This window comes from Aphis gossypii, chromosome 3 (genome assembly GCF_020184175.1).
Source record: "Aphis gossypii isolate Hap1 chromosome 3, ASM2018417v2, whole genome shotgun sequence".
Classification (NCBI taxonomy): domain Eukaryota; kingdom Metazoa; phylum Arthropoda; class Insecta; order Hemiptera; family Aphididae; genus Aphis; species Aphis gossypii.
This window is the reverse complement of record NC_065532.1, coordinates 44,612,890-44,638,213: the sequence shown is the minus strand read 5'-3', so window position 1 is coordinate 44,638,213 and position 25,324 is coordinate 44,612,890. Positions and strand designations below refer to the sequence as shown.

At 29.1% G+C, this 25,324-nt stretch overlaps 2 protein-coding genes across 5 annotated transcripts in view; one reads left to right on the top strand and one right to left on the bottom strand.

Annotated features, from left to right (window-relative positions):
- Positions 1-10,891, top strand: part of LOC114128335 (ankyrin-3-like) — a 27,093-nt gene extending 16,202 nt beyond the window's left edge. Inside the window, exons 10-27 of one of the 4 annotated variants that reach the window (XM_027992824.2) lie at positions 971-1,111; positions 1,179-1,334; positions 1,418-1,516; positions 1,601-1,798; positions 1,869-2,052; positions 2,266-2,364; positions 4,962-5,096; positions 5,544-5,661; positions 7,300-7,317; positions 7,614-7,838; positions 7,909-8,281; positions 8,342-8,546; positions 8,616-8,805; positions 8,870-9,330; positions 9,400-9,815; positions 9,882-10,002; positions 10,094-10,210; positions 10,269-10,891. In XM_027992824.2, the coding sequence (XP_027848625.2) occupies positions 971-1,111; positions 1,179-1,334; positions 1,418-1,516; positions 1,601-1,798; positions 1,869-2,052; positions 2,266-2,364; positions 4,962-5,096; positions 5,544-5,661; positions 7,300-7,317; positions 7,614-7,838; positions 7,909-8,281; positions 8,342-8,546; positions 8,616-8,805; positions 8,870-9,330; positions 9,400-9,815; positions 9,882-10,002; positions 10,094-10,210; positions 10,269-10,333 (3,321 nt within the window). In that variant the 3' untranslated portion in view covers positions 10,334-10,891. Of the gene's footprint in view, positions 1-970; positions 1,112-1,178; positions 1,335-1,417; positions 1,517-1,600; positions 1,799-1,868; positions 2,053-2,265; positions 2,365-4,961; positions 5,097-5,543; positions 5,662-6,471; positions 6,544-7,299; positions 7,318-7,613; positions 7,839-7,908; positions 8,282-8,341; positions 8,547-8,615; positions 8,806-8,869; positions 9,331-9,399; positions 9,816-9,881; positions 10,003-10,093; positions 10,211-10,268 lie in introns of all 4 variants that reach the window. The other 3 variants (XM_027992823.2, XM_027992826.2, XM_027992825.2) reach the window with 3 other exon arrangements.
- On the bottom strand, positions 10,430-25,324 carry LOC114128336 (cGMP-dependent protein kinase, isozyme 1-like). Its single transcript, XM_027992827.2, has 15 exons — positions 25,000-25,324; positions 24,667-24,918; positions 20,627-20,778; positions 20,418-20,560; positions 20,154-20,291; positions 19,832-20,001; positions 17,606-17,708; positions 15,819-15,957; positions 15,477-15,580; positions 14,773-15,004; positions 14,209-14,440; positions 12,603-12,769; positions 11,666-11,851; positions 11,475-11,541; positions 10,430-11,374 (listed from the first exon to the last, which is right to left on the bottom strand). Exons 2-15 carry the CDS (start codon positions 24,907-24,909, stop codon positions 11,279-11,281), a joined length of 2,172 nt encoding a protein of 723 aa, XP_027848628.1. The 5' UTR covers positions 24,910-24,918; positions 25,000-25,324; the 3' UTR covers positions 10,430-11,278.

Below are 25,324 nucleotides of genomic sequence, written 5' to 3'. Positions count from 1 at the left end.
AAAAGCCTTATATTACTTGCCAATAAAACATTCTTTATAAATTATTATTCTTACAGGAATAAAAATAGATCAAAAATAGTCCCAATTTTTTTTTATTAATGTTTGAAGTTCAAATTTTGATAAAATTTTATTTCAATATGACAATATATAATAACGATTTATCTTCAAATTTTTTTTATTATTTTATTATTCTTAAAAAAATATTAATCTTACAAAATTTTATCCTAACTATTTTATGCAATTAAATACAACAATTTATTGTAAAATCAAATTTAATAGATTTAACAGTGACCTACTCGATGAGTTTCACTTTACACCTTGAAAAAAAATAATTTTCTTGTTTTTTAAATATATAAATCATAGTAATCTGAACTTTGTTTGAATTTTCTATTCAACAATTAATGATAAAGTGTATTTAAAAAGGTAGCTTCATATTAAAATAATAACATGGTAAACAAAAGGTTCTCTATTAATTATATTAATTTAAATTAGAGAGTTTTAAGTTATTTTGTTAAATTATCAAACTATTTGGTCTTTCAAAAACTTTCAAAAAATGATATCTTATTTACAATTAACAATTTCTAACTTGAAAGTCATAATGTAATTATACTAGACTGTTCTGCATAAAATTGAAAAAAATCAAAATAATTAACTTTTGTATTATTTCTATATTTATTACATTTTATAATCTATTTTTAAACCTTTAAACAATAAATTTATAACATAATAAGAATATTGAATAATGTAATATAGCAATATTTTTAATTGTTTAAGAGTCAAACTTTAACTAATAAAAAAATTATTATACTCTATAGATCATTGAATTAGGATCATTATTGTTTTTATTTTCTAAAGTTTCTTTTATACAATACAATTATATTATATAAATACACAATTTAATTGGTCATTTAAATATGGCATAATAAAAGAGTTCTTTCTAGATAATTAGATAAATTTTTTTGTAAATTAGAATGGCGTTACACCGTTACATGTGGCTAGTCACTATAACCACCAGGATACAGTATTCTTACTTCTTGATAATGGTGCATCGCCACACATGGCAGCTAAAAATGGTTACACACCGTTGCATATAGCTGCTAAGAAGAATCAGGTAACTATTGCACTGTAGTATGTTTTTTTGTGTGGTGGAGCATATCTGTATAACACTTGCATTCTAGTTGGATGTCGCTACTACACTATTGATGAACGAGTCAGATGCGAATGCTGAATCTAAAGCTGGGTTTAGTCCGTTACACCTGAGTGCACAGGAAGGTCATGAGCAAATGTCTAAACTGTTATTGGAACACAAGTCTGAAATCAACCTACAGTCAAAGGTATCGTATGACTGATGAGTTTATTATTAGATAATCAAATTTTTTTTTATATTTATTAATCATTATTATGTTTGTCATTGAAGAATGGTTTGACACCTTTACATCTTTGTGCTCAAGAAGATAAAGTTAATGTTGCAAGTTTATTAGTTGACAATAATGCAAATATCAATGCAACAACTAAAGTAAGAAAACCAAATTAATTTTTTTGATTCATATATATATATTTTTTTTTATAAAAACTTTATGTGATGATTTTATTTTTTTAGACCGGATTTACTCCTTTACACGTAGCAAGTCATTACGGTCAACTCAACATGGTGAGATTTCTTTTAGATAAAGGTGCAGCGGTAGATGTTCAAACATCATCTGGCTATACAGCTCTTCACCAAGCTGCTCAACAAGGCCATACAGTTGTTATTACACTATTACTTCAGAGCAAAGCATCTCCAAATATTCAAAATATGGTAAAATAATTTGTATATTATAATATTATTCCTAAAAATAGTGATTAAAAGTTTGAATTTTATGATATAGCAAGGACAAACACCATTAAACATAGCTCACAGATTAGGATACATAAGTGTTGTAGAAACATTAAAAGTAGTTTCTGAAACAACTATAACCACTACAACCACTAGCACTATTGAAGAAAAATATAAGGTTATAGCTCCTGAATCAATGCAAGAAACATTTATGTCTGATTCTGAAGACGAAGGAGGTAACATCAAATTCTTATATAATAGAAACAATTAAAGCTTTAAACTAACTAAATATTGAATATTTTGTTGTTACTAACTGCATTTGTAAAATTAAATGGTGGGATGTCTTAAGAACACATCAGGTTATAAAGTGGAGCTTTTCTTGAGTAGTTTGCTTATCGGGTTAATTACTATCATTATTATTATTTTTTTGGGACACGTACTTGAGACAGGTGGTGATGATGTCTTGTCGGTTATCATGAACGATTACGGCAAGCCGGCACATGCGCAACATATTTATCTTCCATACTATCAAGGTCGAAACGTACTACGTAAGTTGTAATAAAAGAAAAAAATGAGAGATAGGAAAATACGTTCTCACGCTATTTTATGTTTTGCTTGGTGTTATCAGTGTTAACATTGCATTGCTTACATATTTGCTTATATTAGCTTTTATTTCATCTAAATTTTATTTAAGTCATAATAAATAATACGAATCAACAATAAATATTCTATTAATTAGACTTAGCTATTATAATTAATTGGAAATTATTTATATTGTTTTTTAAATTTTTTTTATAAATTTAAAATATTGAAGTACTGGTATAGTACTAAAAATGAATTCATGTTAAAATTCTATTAAAATTATAAAACAAGGGCCTTATAAACAGTTTTTATAGTATATTGACAAACAAATATAGGTACTGTCATTAAATGTTTATTGTGATTTGTGTTCATTCTATAAAAGATTCAGGGTGTGTGTATATAATACAAAAATGTTTAATGACATTATGTTGTGGATGTTTAATATTATTGTTTGCATTAGGTGTTTGTATAGTGAACAATACCTTTACCAATTACCATGGTCTGTTACTCTACAACATTTTACTTACAATGTGTTCGCATGTTAAAATTTTGCTATATTATTTTAAAAAGGCATTATGTTCATAAATTCAAATATCTTGTATTTTTTCTATGAGATTTATATTTACATGAATGGTGTATTTTAAATACATAGTTTTTAGTACTATTTTATTCTATTAATACCTTAGTAAATTTGTTTTATGCATTATACAAGTATTTAACTTAAAAAAAATACTTACAATTATTGATGGTTTACTGTGTATTATAAATAATATTTAAAATAATGATGATTAAATTAAAATTTTTCCAATGCAAGATTATATTAATCACAATTAACCATGTTTATTTATTAAAAAATTCTAATGATATAATTAGTTACTATAAACTATTTTCAACGATTCATTTTGAAGTTAATGTCTGTTGTCTGTATTAATGACTAAATAGTAAATACCTATTATCATTTGGACAATTAATAAATTATTGAAGAAGCTTTAAAGCAATTTAAATTTAGATGAGTATTACAGAAAAAATATTTAAAAGTTAAAACTATTAAGTTAGTAATTTTCAAAACATTAAATAATCTTTTAATTTTTTTTTGCAATTATCTGACTGCAAGAGTTGTTAAATTGTTTTTATTGTTATTATGTTGCATCTATATATTTTTTAAATTTACTCTTCAAAAAGGTAATATAGGCTCCATATTTATCATTATTACCATTGTCTACACTACAATCTTCTAGGAATTTAATTAGTTTCAATATATTTTTAAGGTATAGTACATTAAAGATTATTATTAGATTTATATAGATAAGCAATATTCATAAAAGTTGATATAATTTTTTTTATACTACATTTAACAATTGCTAACAACTACAATTTATCACCAACTTGTAACAATAAATAGATTACTTATTAGGTTTATATGTTATTTATGTTTTAATATAATTTATTGTTTAAATTTATAATTTTTTAAAATGATAATAGGTAATTTATTCGAATTACTAGGATTTTAACTAATTGTTTATGCAAAATGTGATCTTTGATTAAATCTATTTTATTTAGTTCAATTTAACTAGTATATGTGCTATGTATTTATAAATATGTAACACTTACATAATAAGGGGACGTTGTATTCCGCACATGTGTTGTCACTGTTTTAAACGCGTTTGCCATACAAATTTTTGTTAACCTGTTTTAATAGTGCGCTGTCTCAAGTTTTAACATGAAATTAAATTGACCTATTACAAAGTGTAAAGGTAAGATTATTATCTTGGGCCTTATGTTTAACCTTTTATTGATATTATTTTATTTTTAAGTAAGTTATGATAATTTTAAAATGTACAGTATTTTCAAAAAGATCATAACTTACTTAAAAATAATAATATCAATAAAAGGCTATGTGGAGATTAAATAATGATCTTACCTTTAAATTATATAATAGTCCAATTTACTCTAATGTCAAAACTAACAGTTCACTATTGAAACTGGTGAACAAAAATGTGCGATGTTGCTTGTGTGTGTATGACTGGGACAACACATGTGGGTACTACGTCCTCATAAGATAATAAATATTTATACGATATTTCAAGTTAATATGAATAGTCCATCTAAATATCATAATAATAAGTATCAGCAAATGTACTCAGAAGAATTATCGTATAATGAATTATTTTTATAGTAGCTGAGATTAGTCCAATAGCTGAAATTAAGAATTGTTTTTATAAATTTTGTATTAAATGAACTTCAGTTTAAGTTACCAGATAAGATATTATACTGAACAAATAAATATTGTGTCCACAGTTTTATTGATTACATAATGTAGTGTTAGTTTATATTTTATTGTTTGTTTTTATTCTTGGAATGTTTCATGTATAATATGTTAATATTATTTTATTTAAGATTTAAGTGAGCGATATGAATTTTTAAATATTTTTAACAATTTAGAATATAAATAATAAATGTATGTTTTATATAAAATTTATTATAATATCAATTTATGTTTTTTTTTTTTTATATTATATAATATATGATGTATTATATTAATAGAGGAATTGATTTTTGATAGATGAAGATCCAATGTTGAATGACCAACACCAATATCGTTATATGACAGTGGACGATATGAAATCATTAGGAGATGATTCATTGAAAATAGATGTTACAAGAGATGAAAAAACAGATATAGCTAATGATTCAGCTAGTAAGTTATGTTTGGAATTAGTTTTTTTGTACTTATGTACTTAAGTGTTCAAAAGTCGTATTCATCATACAGAAAAATATTTTTTTGTTTATTCATAATGACTATAATTTTCAAATTTATCAGTTATACAGTATTTTCATGAAATTTAAATTTATAGTGTTTTTATTAACTGTAAAATATTTATATTAAATGGCCAAAAAAGTTAAATAATTTTTTTATTGATATAAAAATAATATTAATACAGCCACTGTATTAGACCAGAGTGGTCTGGAATATATCTATCTTTATTTTATTTTTAATTTTCTTAAATAACTTAAATACGTTTATTACAATCACTGACTGATTAATAATAATTAATAATACAACTGTTTATATAAATCTTAATTTATTTGATTAACTTTTCTATGATAATTCTATTAATGAATGTGTTTATTTTTATATGAATAGTTGCCAATGAGTATGTAAGTAATACACATTATGTTTCACCCCAGTATTCACCCAACCCCTCTGGAGTTTCTTTACTATCTGACAACATTGATATCTGCCGTTCGCCTGTAAATATTGGGTAAGTTTTATATGTTAAAAAATATAGTATAATAAGGCTTAATTGAGTATTAAGGGTATAAAATATTATATTAATGTTACGATATTGGATATTGTCTTCATACATATTTATGCGTGGAAATTCTTTTCCATTAATTTTAATTAAAAATTGTCTTTTATCTTTTGTATAAAGCTTATTAGTTATTTCACTGAACTTTGCACCTATGGTTAATTTTACGGCATTATTTGAGCACTGAGCACAACAGTTTAATAAATAAGTTAAATTAAGATGAAATTATATATAATTAATATATATTATGTAGCTTTGGTTGTAATTTTAAAAATTATGTATTTTTGAAATATGTACATTTGAAGTACTATTTATTTTATTATACACATTGATCATAAATAATATATAGTTTATAATGTTATTTACTTTGAAAATTTAAAATAACCGATGTAAACATTTTTATGGCTATGTAATTGTCAAATTACAAATTACAATTGTAATATATGAAAGTATGATTAAAAAAATATTTTAGGGTTTTAAATTAAAAACTTAATATCTTTTATTCAAAGTCAACTTAATAATCTTATGATCATAAACCAATAAGTATAATAAATAAAATATTATGACAAATTATGTAAAATACATTATTTAGTTTTTAAGGCATGACATTTTGTTTAAAAGTAGCTTAATAATAATAATTACATATTTAATTATTTATCTATGTATAATAACTATTATATGTTAATTTGTGTACGAGAATGCATTGTTATTTATGTGCATCTTGTGCATTGGAGAAAACCCATTTGCATTTTATACCGACAGGTTGGATAGACTTGAGAAATCGTTGGCAATGCTCGGCCCTCGTGGAAATACTACTGGAATGTGGCGCGAAAGGTAGACTGAGTGAATGTTATTGAATGAAACACAACAAACACTAACTCAATACATATTTTTAATCTTTTATTACTTATTTTTCATTAATGCTCTATTTATATTTTGTTTTTTATTATATTTATTTTAAATTTCTAACACTATTTTGCTGTGCTCTTAATGCCATACTATAGGTGTGCGTGCTATGAACGATTTAATACATTATGTTTTTTGCTCTATTATAATTATGTACCAATTTATTTAATATTAACAAATACTTCAACACACATTTTTAGCATTGGTGTTTTATTTTTTTTGATTATATTTTCACATTAAGGTTAGGTATTTTGAATGGTAAGGTAACATAATATGTAGTGTACTGATTTATTTGTTAGTTTCAATATATTACATTAACACCACTGCATGAGTAGATTCTATAATAATTTAATTTAGATTAACTATAAGTATTATTAATAATTTTTATCATTACTCTCATGTTTAATCAGTTAAAATGTGTTTTATATACAATTCTAAAATATTAACTTTTTATCATACAGTATACTTTATAAATAATTAATTATAAATAGGTATATACTATAATGCTAACTAATAAGTAATAATAAGTTACATTGTGTAAGTTAAAAATTTATTTATAAACTACTTTGTAAATAAAATTGAATTTTGAAATTTATCTGTTTATAAGACAATGTAAATAACAGCACTAATTTTAAATTTTGTGTTTTTTAAATTATAATTTGAACGGCATTGGCATTTGTACAGAAAAAGCCGTTGGAAAAAGTAAGTTAAACATAGTACACATATAATATGTACTCTATAGATAGAGTTTGTGTATTTTATCATTACATCAGTAGAATATGTTATAAAATACAAACAATTCCTTTATAATATTACTGACATTTTTAATTTTTGATTTTTTAGCATGTTGAACCATTTAGGGCATGAGTTGATCGTAGGATAAACCTAATCGTACTGACTTTAATTAGCACATTGTATTTTAATTTTCTAGTGCACTGTTTTATTTATATTTGTATATTAACTTTAAAAAAATATTAATTGTTGATTTTGTTTTTTAGTTTCCTAGTTAGCTTTTTGGTGGATGCCCGTGGAGGAGCAATGCGAGGATGTAGACAATCAGGTGTTAGAGTAATTATTCCACCTCGAAAGGCTCCAAGTCCTATGCGAGTTACATGTCGATATTTACGGAGAGACAAAATGGTTAACCCACCACCCTTGATGGAAGGAGAAGCATTAGCCAGTAGAATACTCGAACTTGGTCCGGCTGGAGCTAAATTTTTAGGGTATTTCTTAAGTTAAAATTTTATTTATTTTTAACATTATAATATTGTTTTAATTTTTAATTTTATATAGACCTGTCATTATTGAAGTACCTCATTTTGCATCACTGCGAGGAAGAGAAAGAGAGCTAGTTGTATTAAGATCCGAAAATGGAACAACATGGAAGGAGCATAGTTTGGAAGCTAACGAAGAAGCTGTGCAAGAGGTACTCAATGATAGCTTTGAAGGAGAAGAACTCCGGCAGATTGAAGATCTTAGAACTAGTCGCATCGAACGAATATTGACACTAGATTTTCCTCAATATTTTGCTATTGTTTCGAGATTACGTCAAGAAATACATCCTGTTGGTCCAGAAGGTGGAGTTATGTCTTCTACTGTTGTACCACAGGTGCAAGCATTATTTCCAGCTAATGCATTAACAAAACGTATAAAAGTTGGCTTACAGGTAAGAACAAATTATAATTCTTTATGTTCTTTTTGTAAATTTTTTACTAAAATTATCTAGGCTCAACCTATTCCTGTTGAATTGGTAGCAAAATTATTTGGCAATCGTGTTGCGGTGTCTCCTGTTGTTACCATTGAACCTCGCAGAAGAAAGTTTCATAAAGCTATTACTCTGACTATTCCTCTGCCACAAGCCACTACTAAAGGAATGATAAACCAGTATTCAGGAGATGCTCCTACATTGCGATTGCTTTGCAGTATGTCAGGTTAGTAATTATCTACCTTGTCGGGTTTTCTAGCTAAATTGATTTAAACCGAATATTACATATATATAGGTGGTCAGTCTAAAGCTCAATGGGATGATGTAACTGGAGGAACACCATTGACTTTTGTCAAGGACTGTGTAACTTTTACGACAACTTTATCTGCAAGGTTTTGGTTGATAGACTGCAGAAATGTTAGTCAAGTCAAAAACATTGCAACACAACTCTTCATTGAAGCTAACTATGTTCCATTTATGGCAAAGTAAATAATTTAATAACAAACACATTTAATTGTTTATTTCATTAATTTTATTGTTACTTGTTAGGTTTGTAGTATTTGCTAAAAGAACAGATGTTATGGAGGCACGTCTTAGAGTATTTTGCATGACAGATGATAAAGAAGAAAAAACATTAGAAAACCAAGAGCACTTTGTTGAAGTAGCCAAAAGCAGAGATGTTGAAGTGCTGCAAAACAAAAATATATTTGTAGAATTTGCTGGTAATTTATTACCAATATTTAAAACTGGTGAACAACTAGAATTAAATTTCACTGCTTTCCGTGAAAATCGTCTACCATTTACTGTTCGCATACGTGACCTGGAGGATACTAATGTCGCTCGGATTCTGTTTATGCGTGAGCCTAAAGTAAATCGAGGTGATCCTGCACAAACACCTTTATGTGTATTGAACGTGACCATTCCTGAAGATATTGTTAATGTAACAACCAAATCTGAATCAGATCTGTTAAGTCTTGATCGAAGTTGCAATTTTTATGATAATGGTTTTGGTATGTTACTACTTTTTTTTACTACACACAAACAATATTTTTACTTATAATAATAATTGTTATTCATAGAACAAATTGATACAATACGTAGAGCAGATATTCGTTTGTCAGATATTTCAAACATGTTGGGTGATAATTGGCCATCATTAGCTGTTGAACTAGGGATTCTTCAATCAGACATCAGTATTATCCAATCAGAATACCCTGGTAACACCCAACGACAGGCCATGGTCATGCTTAGGTTGTGGTTACAAACATTTGGACAACAAGCAACTGGAAATTCGCTAGAAAAGGCATTGCGAACAATCAATCGTGAAGATATAGTGAATTTATGTATACACAATATTGAAATTGTAACTGATGATATGGAAAAAGCAGTAGCAAAAGTACAACTAGATCAGTCTGGATTTGATTCTCTAAAAGAGGAATTAGGACCGTCGAGAGATGGATCCCTTGGTCGAAAAACTTCTCTTTCTAATCATAAGGTGATTAAAATGAATTGCTTAATATATTTGCTTTTGAATGAACTAATTATATCATTTTGTTTATAGAAAGCCAAACAAGTAGAATCAAATAATATTAATCAACCCATAAATGTTGACGAGGAGTTAAGAAGTGCTCTAAACAAACAGATGGTAATCGATAAGATTGTGCTTAAACCCAAAATATTAGGTGAGTTGTTGGATGATCTATTAATTGATGTCAATGTGTTGTTGTTAAGATAAAATATCTTCACTTGTTAACATTCTAAATGTTAAAATAGATGATAAATATGCTGCGGAAGTTAAAGAATATGATTCAAAGACACCTAATGGAGTATCATCAAAAGTAAACACACCTCCACCAAGCCCAACTGAGCAATCTGACAAAACTGATAAAAGTAAGCTTAATATATAATTTTTAAAGGTACAAAAAATTATTTCAAATATTTTTTATAGGCAAAGCTGCTTCAAATAGCTATGACAGTGATGTTTCTGAAGTAGTTGATGAAAAAATTTTGTAACATATGGATTATTAAGTAATTAGGTAATTTATTTCTACTCATTAAGAACACATAACGAAATGTTAGTTAATATTATGAGTTATTATTACTCGTGAATTAATCTTTTTTTTGCTAATGCACAAGATATAAAAAATATATAATGCTGATTGTTTTTTCTTTTCTCTATTTTTGTAGAAAACTATTTAACTATATTCTAACCAAGCTTAACTGCTTAATTATGTTTATAGCAAGTGCCAACTTGATTTATAACGTGGTTAAGTTATTTTCCTTTTCTTTTTTGAAATTAGACCTATATGTATTTATCTAAGTATTGTATTTGCGTTGTTTAAATTGTACAACTGGTTAGTGACTTTTTTTTACATCTAATTTGTTGTTATTATTTTTACCTTAAGATTTATTTAATTTTTGTTTTTTTTCTTATCTATTTTTCATTTGTATACAAAGATTAAGTACTAAATTTTGTTTAATTTATTTATTCGTGCATAATGAAATTCTAAATTATTTATTTATATATATATTATAAAATATATATTTATACATAAAAATAAAAAAATTATATATATTGTAATTATTGTGAAGGACCCTGCTGTTAGTACTTACGCATTATTACGTTGATAAATTACTTATTGTTTGGAAGACAATTGGGTGCTCGACTGTTTTTTGATAAGTAAAAATAAGGTCTCTCAAAAGTATAAAATAAATAGTGAAGTTAAAGTGATATTGTGTTTAACACTTCATAATATGTGGGTCATACATTACATACGAAATTATAATTTGTTATTTTCCTTCTCGGAAATCGTGTGTGGTACTAAGCTGACGGTATAGTCTAGACAATGAATACTTTGTCGCATTTTCATAATAATACAAATAATAATATGTACAGTCCTGTAGCAGTCGGCATTAGACTTGGCGAAAGTATTTCACTTCACGCTGCGACCGACCGCTTCAGAATTCTGAGTCCCATCCAGATGATTCGTCGGGCGGCACGTCTCCGTCTTCTGGATAAATATCAAAATTCGACGAATCTAGCGGATTGTTGATCTATATGGTTACAAACACGATCAAAAACAATATAAATGTATCGGATATGAAAGCTGCTCAGCCACATGGTGTTTTAGTATTGATACAATAGCAGACTTACGTGGGGTACGATGGGTGGAATTATGTTTTTGTTTCTCAAACCGGTCCAGTCAAAACCTTTGAACCATCTAAAAGCGAAGTTATAAAAATAAAAATATTTACTCATTCATTTCGACGGTACCCGAAAGCCAATAAAGTTAGTATGTCGGTGCCTCGGCATCATGTCTTTATTTTTATAAATATTTAACTCACTCATGCCGTCTGATATCTTGTATGCCGCCCTTTTGGTAGCCTATTCTTTCCGTCGGATCGCTTCGGCATAGCTGTTTCACCAGACCTTGAGTCATTTTGTTCATCTGTCTGGGGAAGTTAACGGCCCCGATGCCCTTCAATATTGCATTATAAATGTCCATCGGCTCATTCCCGCTAAACGGAGGTCTAAAAACATAAATAATATATATACATTGTTGTTTTGTTATTCAGTAATGTGAACGGGAGGGGAGGAAGGACGTTGTATCTATCTAAATGTTTCAATTCTTAAAAAAAAAAAAGAAAATAAAGAAAAAAATCAATTAAAACAAAAAAGGTAGGGCAAGTTGGTACTGCTCTCCTGTATATTACGTGTCTAGTGGAATTTTGTTATTGAGTAAATAATTACAAGGAATTTTATTAAATTTTAATTCAATAATAACCCATTGTTATGACGAAAAACGATTCTGAGCGAAGACAGTCTAAATTTTGGTAATCATGGTTGCATAACAATTATTTAAATAATAATATTAGATTTGAGTAAAAGTTCTCATTTTTTACCTTTTTTTTTTGTTTGTTTTCCCCGATTATAAAAATAAAGTACTGAGCATTTTTAATTTTAACCTGCTCCTAAAATACAAACTAGATCCGATTTTCTATCCAAAGCCATCCTTAAAGTGAAAATTGAAACATTTTATTGACTACTTATCGTTTATAGATACATAAGACAAAAAACATTGTAAAATTCATCGCTCAGCTCATAACATAATAATTTATAGATTATACTTTCTTTTTAAATAAAATATGTTAATATAATATTATATATGTATAAAATTTGTATAATTAAAGTTTCTCTAGGTTGAGAATTTTCCGGTACCTACTAAGTCACATAATATAGTGATATATTATATACTTGTATATAGTCATTAGTCGTACTTACATTCCGGCCAACAGCTCGTATACGAGTATTCCCAGAGCCCAAAAATCTACGGCCCGGTCGTGGCCCTTGTTCAGCACAACTTCTGGTGCTACATACTCAGGCGTGCCGCAGAACGTCCACGTCTTCTTGCCTCGAGGTTGTAGCCTTTTGGCAAAGCCGAAGTCCACCTGCCGACGAGAGAGAAAGTTTTTAATTACAATTACAAGTAGGGTAGTTCCCGTTTTGAGTAATAAACTTAAAATACGATAAAATATTAGAGTCAATTTGTTTTAGGGAGAAAAGTGTCAACTTTCTCTGGTAATAAAACACAATAATTATAATATTTTAAGTGCAGAAATCATCTAACTGCGTAAGTAGACGTATAGTTATGTTAATTTTTAATTTAACTTTGTGAGTTGTGATTGTGTATTCGTATAAATCATATATATTACACATTTTGTACTATGAAATCGAAGTGTACTATATATTGTGAACCGTATTCATAATTTTCTTGTTATTTACCAAATTAAATAATGCATCGTTTGAGTAAAACGATTTTACTAGGTCATTAATAATCAGATATTTTATTAACCACTTAACCACATGTACACACGGCGGAGTAATTGAATATTTTAAACATTTAAACTAATTGATGTTCTTTGTATACAGCCTGTATAATACAGGTAACGAGTTACCCACATGGATATTATATGGGCTACGCCGACAGTGTTAGGACGTTATTTGGGTTCCATTTCTACCGTGTTCGCGTCACTGCACCTGGTTCACAGCTACGTCGTCGTCTGTCGTTTCGTTTCGTGTCCAAAAGTTGAGATCAGCCCAAATTTAGATTGGAATTGTCATGCGGCTGATTATGGTTAGTTTAAGTACCGTGGTAACATAAATTACAATGGCCAATCAGAATAAAAGGCACACGATACGACAACTGACGAAGTAGCTGATTATTGTTCAATTAATGTTATTGACCACATTGATTACCACCGCAGGTTACAGTGAAGTTGAATTAATATTCTAACTTGATTGACGTGTGGTTACAGCGTTTACCTCTTTTAAAACAACTGTGACCATTATCAAACATGATAATGTACCAAATCCAAAAGTCAAAACCACGAAATACGCAGTACACCACGACACGGTAGTATAGTAAGTTATGAAATAGCGTCTTAATACGAGTGTCTATTAAAGGGAGTTCACGACTCGTCGTTTAATGTAAAATATTTTTTTCTGATTGGTTTATCAAAATTTGGTCGTAAAAATTTAACCGTATCTACCACCGGGAAGTCAAATATACATTCAACTTTTAGTCGTATACTTGTATGATTATATTATTCTGGTTAGACTGTTCTTCACGAATTAGATTATATAGTATAGTGGTAACAATATTAGATTATGATTATTATCGAGTGTATTTAATATTATTATTATTTTGTCTGATTAAAGATTAAACCAATATTCCGGATTATGCACAAAACGGCGACTGTGAACTTCCTTTAAGTCCCTTTGATTTGTGACGTAATCCGTATTACACGGGAGTTACTGGGTTAGTGTTGAGTAATGTATACATATAGCCTATAGGTAATGTTATATTATATTTTATTTCGAAACCGACCAGTTTCACAAAACCCTGTCGGTCGAGCAACAGGTTTTCCGGCTTCAGGTCCCTGTAGACGACGTCGATTCCGTGCAAGTAGTCCAGTGCTTCTACAACGCACGCGATCACGAAACACGCGGCATTGTCGTCGAAACACTTCCGGTCGCGGAGAAGGGTCCACACCTCACCGCCCAGACAAGCCTCCATCAGCATGTACACATATCTGTTGTCCTTATACGTCTTGTACAGTCTATAAGGTAAACGATCGTCGGATTAATATTGTGTATGATTATAGTATTATATATTTTGTTAGTCGACTAGGTACTCGGTTATAAGACAATAAATACCGTTGTACCTATATTATTTTTATTTTTCATATAAGTATTTTACGCGCAAATTTAAATTGTCATTAGCTTAGAACTATAACAATTCATAAAGATGTCTGACAAAAATCCAAAAATATACAATCGCTTTATAATGTGTGCTCTAAATTTCTATCGTTAATAAAATGTTAATGTTAATAATAAAAATATAATACTTTATATACTTATATATTTTAATGTATTGTACATTAATACTCACTTTCCGATAAACGGACTTGTACACGATTCCAAAATGGTTTTTTCATTGTACACGTGTTCCTGTTGCTGCATGTCCACTATTTGTTGTTTTTTTAGTTTCTTCATCGCATATGATCGGCTTTTGTCCAGCTTTAGACACACCAAATCGACCCTGCCAAAGCCGCCCACTCCGATTGTGGCAACCGTTTCGAAATCGGTCAGTTCCACGCGGAATAGTTCCGGGTAAAATGTGTCTGTAATATGCAGTTAATATAGGTTTATTCAAAGGTAGTAAAAGTGAGATAATTCGCTTAAATCATTTTGGTTAAATCTTGTGATTTCCAATTGAAAAATATATTTTAATATAAAAAGTAGCGTAAAATATATTTATCACTACTTACATACCTACGTATAGTATTTATAATTTTTAAATATTTTTTATTATAATAATTTTTTAGGATTTTTTTAAAATTTTCATTGTTAACAATAACTATACCTATATTTCAGTCATAAAAATTAATTAAGAAAACGTGCAATATAGTTGATTAAACCAGAATTATCGATCACCATGCAGTGTGTTATACTTAAAGTAAGTAAGTTTATGCAGTTAAAAGTATTGTGTTATTAATACTTTTAAAATGTGTTTATCCAATTGTGTGTTGTATACGCAAATTGTTATATTTATCTGGTGTGACGTCGGGGGACAGAATAATAATTTGTATTTACTTGTCTTGATTTCTACCGTTGACTGGACCGAGGGTTTTCGTGGATGTTCTGTGTACTTTTTGTTTTTTAATTCCTCCAGATTACCGATGAAATGCACAAAAGGCCTATTCATACATAACAACGAATTTAATTAGTTTCTAAGCTATCTATACATTTTAATTTTTATGGGCTTTATAATTGTATTTTTCGAAAAACCGTCAAATGTTTAATGCGTTATTATAATGTATACGCGCTCACACATGGAGAAAAACTTTTTTGAATTGACGGCTTATATTAAAGCAAAGAGTCAGACTCAAAGTGTATAAAAAAATAATAAAAAAAATAAAATAGTAATCTATTAACTCTCTGTCCAGCGTGAGACATTCTGCTCCCGGGTGCATGGCCACAACGTTGGCAGTCCTCTTGTCTTTTTTTAACAGAGCAACTTCCCCAAAAAATTCTCCTTGTTCCAAAACTCCAAATTCTTCTTCTTCGTCTTCACCTGAAAATTATTACACTTAATTATGTCTTGGAAGTATTCAGAGTGACGGTTTTGTATCAACGTATTATATTGTATATATATAAAACGCATTTATATTTAAATTAATACCAGTGGAAAATTTATAGTGGCGTATTTACTGGGGGAGATGAGGGAGATATATATATATCTACCCCTTGACCTTTTTTTAGCTTATATCACTGCATTAGCTTGTATGAAAAGATTAAAAACATATTATTTAAGAAATTCTACGAAGGAGGTAAATATTTCTTATTCAGTATTCACTAATGAAATATTTCATAAATGATTCATTATTTAATTCATATTATTTAATATATTATAATATATTATAATATTATAAGGTTTATACACCTATACTAAGAACATTATATAATTAGGACTCGGATTTTAAAGTATATACTTCTTTTTTTATATATGAGATGGAAATCGAATTTTTATACATAAATTCGTTTCACGTCATTTTGATTCCAAATATTTTTTTGTTGCATTTTTAAAAATTATTCCAGCTGTGGATTTTATATGTTAATTATGCTATTGTAATAAAATAAAAATAATTAATAAGAAACGTAAAAACCCAGAATGCGGACTAAATGTTTACATTAGATTACTATTGTTTTCGTTATCGGCTTTTTTATTAAAAATATTAAAAGTATAGATTATCAATTTACATAATATGCCATATGACCTGCAGTACCTATACGGTCAGTATACCTGTAACATCGATATCGATCGTTTCAGAATTTAAGATTTAGTATTGTAATTTGAAACCTCCAGCTCCGGATATGAAGTACCTACGCATCGATCATTTCAGTGGATGTAGAATGTATATAGTTCGTTTTCTACGTATAAAAATATTCGGTTGGACAATAGTCAGTTTCACTACTTCAAATCTGGGAATATACATGGTAAATAACTCTTTTTTTTTTAAAATTTAAATTAATTTTTCAATTTTTTAAATTTATTTTTATAATTAATTCATGTCAATTTTTGGTCATGATTTTTTTTTGCTTTTTTAAAACAAACATGAGCTTTTTTGTTGCTTATTATACTTTAAAGTCCAAGCCCTATATATAATTTACATTAGCCATTAGGTATGAAGTTATGATAAATTTATAGTATCTTCATGTATTTCTAGTGGAAGGAGAACAACTATTTTAGTCGTATCTCCCTCCCCCTCAAATAAATTCTAAATACGCTAACTGTAGAGGTATATTTTTTCATAATAAATACGAATTAAAGATAAGAACCAATAAAAGAATCAGATATCTACGAATTACGATTACCTATAATTTATAATCATGTAACCATAATGATTTATAATTTACTTTTATTTCATTTATAATACAAATATTGATTACCGATTTAAATCGATTTATAAAAAATATATATTATTTTTTTTCTAGGAAATTTATATGATTAATTCAGTTATTCCGATTCAGTAAGACTAAGACATCCACTCCCAATACTATAAAACAAATTCGGAATCAGGCATTTAGACCATTGTCACCTAATACGACGGGTACGCATATTTATTATTTACTGTATTTAAATGAATTAGTCTAAATATTCGATTAATATTAGTTTACAAAATATTTATAATATAACACTTTAAGTAATCTAACGTACTAACCTTTATTGGTCTTTGTGACTTTTACTCGTCCTTCGCTCAGTATGTAGAACTTGTCGCCGAGAGTGTCCTGTTTTATAATGTAGTGCCCTTCCGGATAAAATTCCTGAAAAAAAAAAAAACGGTTTCAGGTTTATGAGTAAATTACTGTCGTTAATTACGTATCTACCTACGTATTTTATGTCTAACATGTGCTATTATACGAATTCATGTAAGTACACCTCCGGTAGATATTATACGTTTTGGAAACTTTAAAAAAAGTTAAATACGTTGAGTCTGACATAAATTTCCGTGTGCATTGGACAATAAGTTATACGCTAAAAGGTCGTTAGGGTTCCGACCTTTTATTAAAGCATGAGTAAATCTCGAAGTTTGTTTTTATTTGTAATATATAGTAATATAGTATATATACCGATATAATATCTAATATAACTTGTTACTTAAAATAGTTTTCGCTACTCAAATGGTTTCTAAGTAATTTGTTATTGTATATAATATCTTTTTAGAAACGAATCATACAATTGATTAAATGTTAAAATACATATAATAGTACTTATGTATTATAATATATATACATATAGTTATAACATTAGGTATATCTGTAAGTTATTTGCTTATATCACATAGAATATAGACGTATTAATTACCTACGTAAATATCATAAACTGCAAAGACTGTGATTAAATGTATTAAATCGTAATGATATATAAGTATTATCTCTATTAGAAGTTTTATCTATTGATTATAAAGTAATTTAGTAATTTTATTTGTAGCTATTTTGTTGCCATAAACTCATAACTAGAGTACGCGTGGATTTTGAAAGCATTTGCCTTTTTTTTTCTATTGCTCTAAAACAAAGCTATGTCAGCTACAAATTCTATTTATACTACTATAGTACTATGCACGACATTTTATTTTGCTTTTTTTGTATATTTACCTATGTGTTTTTAGTACATTTTTAGTACATTTTTTCAAAATGTGTTCTAAATCAGTGAAGCAACCAGGGTAGGGGTTAAGGGGTTGTAACCCCCCGTAATTTATCCGAGGTTACAGTACTCCTTCACATCGTTACACCTGACGATGTATGTTGTATTAATGTAACCCCCCTCCCCGAAATTCTTTTCTAGTTGCGCCACTGTTCTAAATAAACGTATTTGAAATTTTAATTTTTATATTTATTTAATTTAGGATTTGTATTTTTCTGTTTATTTACATTTCTAAGTATTAAAGTTGTCCATACAATATATTAAAATATTGAATTTAAATCATAATAATTAATTGATCTCGAATATTACCTACTGAATAATCAATAATTAATGTCTGTTTCTTTTATTGTAGTTATCATTTTTTTATTATTAAAATATTAATTTGATTAATTTAAAATATTCATATACAGAAGAAATCGTTTAGAAGCAGTCTTGTAAGTAAATTTATTATAATTCCTTTTTTTAAATAATTTTATGAACTCTTAAATAATTTTAATACTTTTTTGTGATAAATATTTTTTTAAAACTTTTTTTTTGATGCTTTTTTGGAAGATTTAGACAGTTTTATTGCTTTTCTTAAGTTTTTGTCTTTTAATTTTTTTATTGCTTTAAAATCCATACTCTACTCATAACATAATATATCAAACCAATTAATAACACAATTAGTTGAAAAAAAAAAATTAATTTTAATAAATATTTACTAATTTTGCGTAGTTAATAGTAAAAATAACTTAAGTTTAAATTAAATAATCTGTAATGAAGCAAGATTTAATTACAATTTATAATAAAAAATGGAAATAAATAACTAATAAAATAATACCTAATAATATATTATAGTATTTATATATTTTTATAAATATGCGTATTAATCTAGTACCTAACTTAAATAGCTTACATTTATGTAAAAATATATCGTAATTTTTTAAATAAAATAATTTATTTTTATTGCGTGGCTGTGGTGCTGAGGTTAAAGAGATTATTGGTTAATTCTTTGTATAATATTTTTTTTCATTATTAGTAGCCTTTAATGTATAGATACCTTTATTGGTAAGGTGATATATTGATTTATTTTACATTTTTAATTTACCGGGCAAGCGTGATAAGATTATATTTACGTTTTTACTAAATAGCGAACAATTTATTGATAATAGGATATAAGTACACTACGTATTGTTTATCGATTATAACGGATATTAATTTATTATAATATGATAGTTATCGTCGAGTGAGAGTGATGACGTACCTCTTTCAAGACGTCAGCGATTTTGGATAAAAATTCTTCGTTGAGATCCTTCATTAACGGTACGCTTTTCAAAAAACCCACTCGTTCGTCAAACCGTCTCATAGCAGAGGTCTTCATGATTTGCTGATATGCTACTCTTTCCAAAGTCCACACCCTAACATCTTCGATGGCTAGAAACAAATACGTAAACAATTCCGAAGAACTATATAAAAGTTCCAAACATCATAATATGTTTAGTTTTGAAATAGTAGTAAAATATAATATGAAAAAATGAAAAATACTGTTTTGGATTCGTCAGTCAACTACGTCGCCACTCAGTTACCTCTCACCGATGCGGTCCGCGGACAGTTATAAAGTATGGCCATCTCGCCGAACACTTCGCCAGGTCCAATGGAATCGACCACCCGTCCGCTTTGGATTACGTCGAACTTTCCTTCGTCGGCCACATACAAACAACAGCCTGCAATACAGTACAATAAGTAATATTATCTATAAAGTTGTTTCGAATACGATCGCTAAATATGATTCGAAGTTTTCTCGTTATAGACGAATGTATTGTTATTAATCATATGAAAGGTATCCGTACCCGGATCGCCTTTTCTAATGACGTACGCTCCAGCTTCGAAGTCTTTCGGGTACATGACGTCTACAATCTCGGAAATTTGATTGGTGTTCAAGTTTTTCAGAAACTGATTTTTGCACAGCGCTTGTTTGATTAGATGTTTGGTTCTGAAATCAGTATCCTGTAAATATATATATATATAGTGTAGTATTAAATAACAAAAAAAGTCATACTTGATGGGTTTAGACTGTTTGGGAAACGGTTTAGGAGTTTCTGAAGAAGTCGAACATTCTCCCGACACTCCTTTCTTTTTGTCTAGTCGATGTTGCGACGACTGCGGCGATGGCACGAGAAATTGATTTGATACCGCATTCTCGAGCATATTCTACTCAAACCAAGTCCAAAATAAACACATATTCAAGTAACTATACCTTTATAATAATATAAACGATGGCTCGATTTAACGACGCCAATAAGATACAGAGGCAGTCTGTAGTCTATACATTAAAACCTATATATAATTACTGTACTAATTTATTATTTATGTATTTTTTTAACATACAATATTAGATATTTTTAATGAATCCATGACAGTGCACAGACTAATTTAATTTTTACCAATTTTGAGAAAATCTTCGATGATAGAGTAATTTATTATAATACTGAAATTTAAAGTATATAATATTATGGATTATGCGATCTATTCTATTAGATGGGTAAGATATTTTTTAAATAATCGAATTAAGATAAACACGATGAAAATTTTATCTTAGAAAGTATAAATGTTTTATCTAGCGTACCTCTAAGTTACCGCTTATCTCCTTTACCTTTTTTCATTATTTATAAATGATGTATCAGAAAAAATAAAGCACTCCAAACCCTTAATATTTTATGATAATATTAAAATATCGATTAAATAAATTAAATGTGATAAGATATTTTTATTACTGCAAAATGATTCATAGTTTTTTGATTGGTGTAATAATAACGCGTAATTATTATTTCTTATTTTTAAACATAAAAGAATTTATTAGTGTCTTTTTTCATTGAAGAAATAAAATTACAACATATGCGAATTATCCATCGTATTAAACCATAAATTTCTGAAGTTGAAATTATAATATTTCACTTTAGTTTGACCTTACCTAGAATATGTGAATTTACAACACTCCAACATCATAATTCAAAATCGATATGTTTTGAATGCACAAACAATTTCCCAGGAATTGCGCAAAAAAAATTTTGTTAATACCAACATTTTTATAGTTCGTTTTATATTTTAAATTTTTTTGTATTTTTAAAATTTATTACACATTCACCTATTTTAAATTCAAGTCAATTAGCTCAAAGAAATATTCTTCGACACATCATTGTATAGACGCGCGTGTTTACTTAGGTTTCTGTAGGCTTTCTACTCGTCCGAGTGAAATGTCAAACGTGGATTCCGATTATTATGTTTCACGTTTATTAATGACAGTATTATGTCTTTTATCACTTTGCCATCGCACTTTATAAAATGTATCACTCCGCCATCGTCTGACCGTCTGTTGTACTTACTATATTTTTATACAACGATAAATAAAATTCAAATAATAATAATAATAATAATGAAAAATTGTTTATAAATTAATCCTAGTATAGTTAAAGTCTAACATTCTATAATTACACGTCAAAAAAAATTAGATAATTTTCTAGGGAGTCTTAAATGTCACACATTTTATTTTATTTTTTTTTAATATTTAATTTTTGTTGTAAAAATTGAATGTTAGTATTAAATATTTTGTAAAATAACTCTTTAAAAATGTCTTAATAATATTTTAAAATTATCTAATACTGTCTGTAGGATAAGTATGAACTTAAAATATTATAATTACATACAATATAACGACAAGCCGATAACATACTTTCACAGTTCAAACATAATAAAATACAATTTCAAATACGTTATACGAAGTATTTATCGTTTTCCTATGAATGAATCACATACTTGACTAATTTACACGTAAAAAATTATAGAAATACAGAGAAATATCGTTCATGATTCATAAGTATCGACGTTTTAAATTTTAGATTAAAGACTGTTGACATAAGGTCACTATTGATGGTGTAGGGTGATTATTTTATACAGTTTCGTGAGGATAATATTAACGTGTACCGGCAATATCAGTATCCGTCCGACTCGTAGATATCATTCGACACGTAGTTAATATTAACTTTGGTGTGTATAGATAACATACAACGCGAGTTCCGTAGTTTATATTTAATTCGTTTTGTGTGTATATAACATCATAGTGTTGGTTTTTTTTTTTTTTACTACGTAATTTCTTTTGGGGGAGAGCGAAATGATAGTTTTGTTCCTCCTTGCATAATAATATAATACGTTGTATTAATGCACCGGGTGGGAAACGGCAAGCCGTGCATAGCTCACCCACCGTTTCCGATGACACTGACGTCAGACATCGTATTAGGTATACATTATTTTTAACGCAGTGGAATCATATTATCGCCAAACGGCCCAGCTCGGTGATAATCGGAGGTTTTAAACCATAAGTGGGTCAATAACTGGAGCGGTAGATACACGCACCGGTGCAGGAAGCTATTTTATGATATATATTTACCACTGTTAAACTTTTAGCCGTGGCCGGTGTATAGTTGTGCGTGTACACACAAAGATATAAGTGGGTTAAGCACAATACCATACATTATTATAACATTAATTCACCGTTCGTCGAGAGTTGTGTGTGATTATAATATGTTTATACTGTTTTATAAATTTTATTAATCGTTATATTTATCGAATATTATAAATTTGTAACGATATTTTATTTATGTTTGGAAACACTGGGTATTGTATATTAATGGTTTATTTGTACCGTAAGGAAACACACTGTTGTAATAAAACATGAAAATTTCCACCTCCTTGAAATAATAATAATAATAATAAAAACCTAAAAAAATTAACATAAAAATACGTTTATTTTATAGTGGCTCGCGGTATTTTAGTTTATACGAGGTCATCGTGTGTACTCGTATATATAGCGTTATTTATGCACTTTTGCGTTTAAAATATTATATTTGTTTATGTTTTGACAAATTAATAGGTGAACAAAATAAAAATAAAAAAAACTGATACAGGCCAATCGATTATATTTTCTACTCGAAAAATTCGCATCATAGTTCTGTCAAGCGCAGAGTATACAACGTGAGTTTTTACGATATACCTCACCGAGGTGAAACGTTATGGTAAAAAAAAACTAGAATTTTCGTTTTATATTCATTAGTGGACTTGTGTTTTTAAGACGAGCGAGACTGCGTTATTAGTTTTAAGATTATACAACAGTTGTTGACATAATCTGTTCAAAATAGTTACCGAAATTCTAACGAAACAGTTTTTCGTTCCGTTTCTTGGAAAAACTGAGATTGGTCACGATGGTTCCTAATAAGCGACGAGTCGTTGACCGATGCTGTACGCAGTAAATAATATGTATATGCCACGCTGTTATGTGTATTTAGGTACGCGTTGGCCGTCGTACCTTAAGTCATTAGTCAAGTGTTTAACAGTAACGTGGCGAAAGAGGCGTTTAACAGTCCTCGTAAACTATCTGTATTTATTTAAAAGGGTGACTCGCCACGTCGGATCTACTTATTTGGCTGAATAGTTAAACGAAATTTCGTTTACAGCTATTTATTTTGTTCGACCATTTTAGTCTTGATAGTTTAAAGAGAGATTATAGGTAGCTGTAATGCCAATATTAGTATATTACCTATAATATACGTCCTACCGCGTGATTTGGATTACTTGGACGTTTTTTTAGAAATTTTCAATTTCTTGTTATTATATATATTTATATTTAGCTTTTATTAGGCCGTTCGTTGGTTATAGACGATTATATAATTATTTTAATACGAAATTTACTATTAAAAAATATATGTATAGAATAATAATGTGCTATTTATCAACAATTTTATGTTTTTTTTAGTATTCGCGAGTCTAGTTCGAACGAGTATGAGGCATGACTAAGATAATGTTTGGCCGCGCATTATATATACAAGCCGTACGCAGGTTATAATATAACCTCATCGGCGATTATCGGACAACTACGATGTCGGAATTTTCGACACCCGACGTGTTAGGGGTTTGGGTGTCGAATATAGACCACGGCGAGTAATCGTCGTCGAGTCGGTCACAACCACTGCGGGTCGGGGGTGGGTTCGCGTCACGGTCGCAGGATCGGCAAGTCGGTGCACGATCATAATATGATATCAGACTCACGCGTATGTCTTCGACGGCCCTGCCCAGCTGTTCGATGGTCCGGTCCTTTTCGTCCATTGCCGCTTTGAGACGCTCCACGTCCCGAGTCAGTTCGCTCACCATGGCGGAAGTGGCGGCGGTGGCGGTCATCTTCAGGTCGGGTACGCCACTGCGAGCCGACTCGACCGTCGTTTTCCGACTGCCCGCGTAGCCGCCGCCACCAGTGATCGCGTTGCCCATGAACAACAGCAGAGCGTGGCACATGCCTTCCTCCTATATCAATTGTTGTTGGGCGCGATTATATTATATTATTGTTCTACCTGCGGGTCATCTACGTCTGTTCGACCGACTTACGTGCGTGCGCCCGGTCACCCCGGTATGCGTGTAACCTATACGGCGAGTATAATATTTGCGTTAATAATATACCACGGTCGCGGTCGTCGTGCTACGACTCTTCGTCATAATATCGTAGGTACTCCGTGCACTACAAACGTTGCAACTGGTCTGCTATAGGCTCTCTGATGCGGGTGCACCGCCGCCGCCACCGCCTTCTATCCGAACGTCGGCCTTGCTACGTATACCCACTGAGTGTGTATAAATTATAAAATGTCGTATAATAATTATTGTTATTATCGCTGGCGCCGTTATCGTGGTCGTCCCCTATTTATATATATACGAC